At 50.7% G+C, this 6,514-nt stretch overlaps 1 protein-coding gene across 1 annotated transcript in view; it reads right to left on the bottom strand.

Annotated features, from left to right (window-relative positions):
* Positions 1-5,642: 5,642 nt before the first annotated feature.
* LOC121858400 (proline-rich protein HaeIII subfamily 1-like) overlaps positions 5,643-6,514 on the bottom strand; it is a 13,128-nt gene continuing 12,256 nt past the window's right edge. The window contains exon 2 of the mRNA XM_042354846.1: positions 5,643-6,492. Within this exon, the coding sequence (XP_042210780.1) occupies positions 5,643-6,492 (850 nt within the window). The remainder of the gene's footprint in view (positions 6,493-6,514) is intronic.

Here is a 6,514-nt window from a genome sequence, read left to right as displayed (position 1 = left end):
CTCTCTCTCTCTCTCTCTCTCTCTCTCTCTCTCTCTCTCTCTCTCTCTCTCACCCCTCTCACCTCCTTCTGTGCCTTCGTCGGTATTCTTATTCTCATTTTCTCTTTCTATACGACTTCAATTTGCACATGAAACACTATTATTCTTTTGTTTGTAATCAATTCATTACTGTGTGTTATAAACGGTGTAATGACGACATGATCACCACACATGACTTAAACTTCCTTATTATTTGTGAGTTTTTGCCATGTAAACATAGTCACTATTGTACAAATATGATTAAAAAACACCTGTGCATCTGTGGTAATGAGTAATTGTTCTTTGCCATACCTGTATGTTTTTATATCTTGTTTTAATTACAGTAAATAAAAAAAAAAATATGGTATATCCACTTTCAGTATTTACTATGACCATTTACAGTATTTAGTATTGTTAATTACTACATGTGACAAGGGTCTCGTCAATTACCTCTCTCTCTCTCTCTCTCTCTCTCTCTCTCTCCTGGTCTGTCATGTCCAGGTTTAAGAGGTTACCTGACACTATCTTCTATTATCTAGTGAAGGAGGATGGAGGGGAGGACAGGTTCAGAGATGAGGGAGGAGGACAGGTTCAGAGATGAGGAGGAGGACAGGTTCAGAAGTGAGGAGGAGGACAGGTTCAGAGAGATGAGGAGGAGGACAGATTTAAGTGAGGAGGAGGACAGGTTCAGAAGTGAGGAGGAGGACAGGTTCAGAGATGAGGAGGAGGACAGGTTCAAGAAGTGAGGGAGGAGGACAGGTTCAGTGGGGAGGAGGACAGGTTCAAGAAGTGAGGAGGAGGACAGGTTCAGAGATGAGGAGGAGGGACAAGTTCAGAGATGAGGAGGAGGACAGGTTCAAGAGATAAGGAGGAGGACAAGGTTCAAAGATGAGGGAGGAGGACAGGTTCAGAGATGAGGGGAGGGAGGGACAGGTTCAGAGATGAGGGAGGAGGACAGGTTCAAGAATGAGGGAGGAGGACAGGTTCAAGAGTGAGGAGGAGGACAGGTTCAGAAGTGAGGGAGGAGGACAGGTTCAGAAGTGAGGAGGAGGACAGGTTCAGAGATGAGGAGGACAGGTTCAGGATGAGGAGGGACAGGTTCAGAAGTGAGGAGGAGGACAGGTTCAGAGTGGGGAGGACAGGTTCAGAGATAGGGAGGACAGGTTCAGAAGTGAGGAGGACAGGTTCAGAGATGAGGAGGAGGACAGGTTCAAGAAGTGGGGAGGAGAGACAGGTTCAGAAGTGAGGAGGAGGACAGGTTCAGAGATGAGAGGAGGACAGGTTCAGAGATGAGAGACAGGTTCAGGATGAGGAGGACAGGTTCAAGTGAGGAGAGGACAGATTCAAGTGAAGAGGAGGAGGACAGGTTCAGAGTGAGGGAGGACAGGTTCAGAGATGAGGAGGAGGACAGGTTCAGAGATGAGGAGGAGGACAGGTTCAGAGTGAGGAGGACAAGGTTCAGAAGTGAGGGAGGAGGACAGGTTCAGAGTGAGGGAGGAGGACAGGTTCAGAAGTGAGAGGAGGACAGGTTCAAGTGAGGAGGACAGATTCAGAGTGAGGAGGGAGACAGGTTCAGAAGTGAGGAGGAGGACAGGTTCAGAGATATGAGGGAGGACAGGTTCAGAAGTGAGGAGGGAGGACAGGTTCAGAGTGAGGAGGAGGACAGGTTCAGAAGTGGGGAGGACAGGTTCAGAAGATGAGGAGGAGGACAGGTTCAGAGTGAGGGAGGAGGACAGGTTCAGAGATAGAGGAGGAGACAGGTTCAGAAGTGAGAGGAGGACAGGTTCAGAAGTGAGGAGGAGGACAGGTTCAGAGATGAGGAGGACAGGTTCAGAGAGGAGGAGACAGGTTCAAGTGAGGAGGAGGACAGGTTCAGAGATAGGGAGGACAGGTTCAGGATGAGGAGGAGGACAGGTTCAGAAGTGAGGAGGAGGACAGGTTCAGAAGTGAGAGGAGGACAGGTTCAGAAGTGAGGAGGAGGACAGGTTCAGAGATGAGAGGGACAGGTTCAGAAGATGAGGAGGAGGACAGGTTCAGAGATTAGGAGGACAGGTTCAAGTGAGGAGGAGGACAGGTTCAGAGATGAGGGAGGACAGGTTCAGAGTGAGGGAGGAGGACAGGTTCAAGAGATGAGGAGGAGGAGAGTTGAAGTGAGGGAGGACAGGTTCAGAGATGAGGAGGAGGACAGGTTCAGAGATGAGGAGGACAGGTTCAGAGATGGGGAGGGACAGGTTCAGGAGTAGGGGAGGACAGGTTCAGAGTGAGGAGGACAGGTTCAAGTGAGGAGGAGGACAGGTTCAAGAGATGAGGAGGGACAGGTTCAGAGATGAGGAGGACAGGTTCAAGGATGGGAGGACAGGTTCAGAGATGAGGAGGACAGGTTCAGAGATGGGAGGACAGGCTCAGAGATGAGGGGAGGACAGGTTCAAAGATGAAGGAGGACAGGTTCAAAGATGAGGAGGAGGCCAGGTTCAATGATGAGGAGGAGGCCAGGTTCAAGATGAGGAGGACAGGTTCAGAGATGAGGGAGGAGGGACAGGTTCAGAAGTGAGGGAGGACAGGTTCAAGTAGGAGGAGGAGGACAGGTTCAGAGATGAGGGAGGAGGACAGGTTCAGAAGTGAGGGAGGAGGACAGGTTCAGAGGTGAGGAGGAGGACAGGTTCCAGAAGTGAGGAGGACAGGTTCAAGGATGAGGAGGAGGGACAGGTTCAGGATGGGGAGGGACAGGTTCCAAGTGAGGGAGGAGGACAGGTTCAGAGATGAGGGAGGAGGACAGGTTCAGAAGTGAGGGAGGACGAGTTCAGAGATGAGGAGGAGGACAGGTTCAGAAGTGAGGAGGAGGACAGGTTCAGAGTGAGGAGGAGGACAGGTTCAGAAGTGAGGAGGAGGACAGGTTCCAGGAATGAGGAGGAGGACAGGTTCCAGAAGTGAGGAGGAGGACAGGTTCAGAAGTGAGGAGGACAGGTTCAGAGATGAGGGAGGAGGACAGGTTCAGGATGGGGAGGAGGACAGGTTCAGAGATGAGGGAGGAGGACAGGGTTCAGAAGTGGGGGAGGACAGGTTCAGAAGTGAGGAGGAGGACAGGTTCAGAAGTGGGGAGGACAGGTTCCAGAAGGTGAGGGAGGAGGACAGGTTCCAGAGATGAGGAGGAGGACAGGTTCAGAGATGAGGAGGAGGACAGGTTCAGAGATGAGGGAGGAGGACAGGTTCAGAAGTGAGGGAGGAGGACAGGTTCAGAGATGAGGAGGACAGGTTCAGAAATGAGGAGGAGGACAGGTTCAGAAGTGAGGAGGAGGACAGGTTCAGAAGGATGAGGAGGACAGGTTCAGAGATGAGGAGGAGGACAGGTTCAGAATGAGGAGGAGGACAGGTTCAGAGATGAGGAGGACAGGTTCAGAGATGGGGAGGAGGACAGGTTCAGAAGTGGGAGGAGGACAGGTTCAGAGATGAGGAGGAGGACAGGTTCAAGATGAGGGAGGAGGACAGGTTCAGAGATGAGGGAGGACAGGTTCAGAGATGAGGAGGAGGACAGGTTCAGAGATGAGGAGGACAGGTTCAGAAGTGAGGAGGAGGACAGGTTCAAAGATGAGGAGGAGGCCATGCCAACTAGGAGATCTGGTTCATTATCTTTATGAGAAGAGACTTTTGCCTCTGGGAAATTTAACATTTTTAGAGGAGGGGAGGAAGGTTGTCTAGAATATATGAGATAAATTGATGGTGGTAGTTTACCTTGAGGGTGGTAGATCTATGAGGGTGGTAGATCACCTTGATGGTGGTAGATACCTTGATGGTGGTAGTTTACCTTGAGGTGGTAGTTTACCTTGAGGGTGGTAGTTTACCTTGATGGTGGTAGATCACCTTGAGGGTGGTAGTTTACCTTAATGGTGGTAGTTTACCTTGAGGTGGTAGTTACCTTAATGGTGGTAGTTTACCTTAATGGTGGTAGTTTCCTTGAGGGTGTTAGTTTACCTTGGCGTGGTAGTTTACCTTGAGGTGGTAGTTTACCTTGACGATGGTATTTTACCTTGGGTTTGTAGTTTACCTTGATGGTGGTTAGTTTACCTTGGGTGGAGTTTCCTTGGTGGTGGTAATTTACATGGTAGTGGTAGTTTCTATTCCAAGGTTCACTAAATTTAGCATCTATGATTTCTTTACTTTTATATAACCTCTCCGTCTCTTTAGTTTTCCACCTCTCTTCCTCTTTTGTTCTTTCCTCTCGATAAATCCTTTACAGCCACATTTCTTCTTCTCCTCCTCCTTCTTTACTACTGTCTCTCCCTTCCCCTCTTTTGTATATCATTCTTTCCCTCTCCCTTTCGTCTCTTTTCACTTTCTCTTGCATTCTTCCCCATATCCCTCAATTATCTTTTCTCTCGTTACAGTTTATTTCTCTCCTTTTGCTTTCTATTCCTCTCTTTATCGTCCCCCTCTTCTCCGTTAATTAATTTCTCTATCTTCTTCTTTCTCTTCCTTACTTTAACCTCTTTAACTTGACTCATATTTACTTTCGCTTGATTTCTCTTCTTCATCATTGTCGTTGTTTCTTCTCTCTCTCTCATTGTCTTTCTGATTCGATTTCTCTCTGTAACCTCCTTATTCTCTCACCCCATGTCACGTCTTTCCTCCATTTATCTCTCATACACACACACACTCACTTCTCTTTCCTCTCTTTACCCCCTCTCTCCCTCTCCTCTCACTTCACTCCCCTTTCTTTACCCCCCCCTCCCCCCCCCTCTTCCCCTCGCCTTCAGCCCTGGTCATTAAAGACGATAAATGCTAATCGAAGCATCAATGCCCAGGACATTTTTCCATTAAAAATTCAGCGAAATTTTTTAAAGAGATTTTTGGGCTGTAGTGACTGGGTCGTTGGTGTTGTTAGTGGTGCTTCCGATGGTGTTTTTTAGTGGTACCTTGAGAGGTTGCCGATGGTGCATGATGATGGTTCCAGTGATACTTTCTAAATGGTACCTGTGAGGAATTACAGTGGCGTCTATTGGTACTTCTAGTGGTCCTTGGTAATGCATCCGGTGTGGATGTCATAGTACTCGTAGAAAGTATCACCTCTGGTACTTATTGTCCTGAGCTCTTAGAACGTTTCGGTGATTAGTTAAGGGATCGTGGCCTGTGTAGAGAGAGAGAGAGAGAGAGAGAGAGAGAGAGAGAGAGAGAGAGAGAGAGAGAGAGAGAGAATCGCATTGTATCGCGACAAGGGGTTTACCGCCTGGCTCGGTGTAAAGCAATACTCTTAAGTTAATTTCTGTTCATTGTTAAACCTGGCAAAGTGACAGCGTTAATTTGGCTACGACGATAAACTCGCCCCAGTACAGCGCTATACAGCCAGTAAACACCCCACTGCCCTCCTGGGTGGCTGTGACTCATTCTCTACTCTCAGTTACTCACCCCTTACCCTCCCTTGCTCACCCTTTAGTCTCCTTTACTCATCCCTTTCCCTCCCTTACTCACCCTAACCCCTTAACTTCTTTACTCACCCCTTTCCCTCCCTTACTCACCTTTTATCCACCTTTACCAGCTTTCCCCTTATTCACCCCTTATCCTCCCTTCCTCTCTCCTACTCACCCCTTACCCACCCTTACTCACCCTCTCGCTGCTGTATGGAATAACCTTCACTGTAGGTCACACAACAAGGCTGAAATCACAAAATATTCCCTGTGGTCCTGCTGGGGTTCTCCTGGGTGTTGTGTGGTCTGGGGGTCCTGCTGGGGTTCTCTTGGGGTCCGGGCTTGTGTTATGTGGTCTGGGGATCCTGCTGGGGTTCTCCTGGGGTCCGGGCTTGTGTTGTGTGGTCTGGGGTCCCACTGTCCCTCCTGGGGTCCGGGGCTTGTGCCAGGTGGTCTGGGGGTCCCACTGGGTCTCCTGGGGTCCGGCTTAGTTGTGGGGGATCCTGTTGGGGTTCCCTCCTCCCTGGGGTCCGGGTTGGTGTTGTGTGGTCTGGGGGTCCCACTGGGGTCTCCTGGGGGGTCCGGGTTGGTGTTGTGTGGTCTGGGGGTTCCTGTTGGGGTTCTCCTGGGGTCCGGGCTGGTGTTGTGTGGTCTGGGGGTCCTACTGGGGTTCTCCTGGGGTCCGGGCTGGAAGCCTGTGTGGTCTGGGGGATCCTGCTGGGTCTCCTGGGGTCCGGCCAGTTGTGTGGTCTGGGGGTCCCACTGGGGCCCCCCTCTCCTGGGGTCCGGGCTTGTGTTGTGTGGTCTGGGGGTCCTACTGGGGTTCTCCTGGGGTCCGGCTTGTGTTGTGTGGGGGATCCCGCTGGGGTTCTCCTGGGGTCCGGGTTGGTGTTGTGTGGTCTGGGGTTCCTGTTGGGGTTCTCCTGGGTCTGGGTTGGTGTTGTGTGGTCTGGGGGTCCTACTGGGGTTCTCCTGGGGTCCGGCTGGTAAGCAGGTGTGGTCTGGGGTCCTACTGGGGTTCTCCGGGGGTCCGGGCTGGTGTTGTGTGTTTGGGGGGTCCACTGAGCTGAGCCCGCTAAAAAAGCCTCATGAATTAT

The sequence above is a fragment of the Homarus americanus genome, unplaced genomic scaffold, assembly GCF_018991925.1.
Source record: "Homarus americanus isolate GMGI-L3 unplaced genomic scaffold, GMGI_Hamer_2.0 scaffold57980, whole genome shotgun sequence".
NCBI classification, from domain to species: Eukaryota; Metazoa; Arthropoda; class Malacostraca; order Decapoda; family Nephropidae; genus Homarus; species Homarus americanus.
The sequence above is the reverse complement of the archived record's forward strand: the minus strand, read 5'-3'. Positions and strand labels throughout refer to the sequence as shown.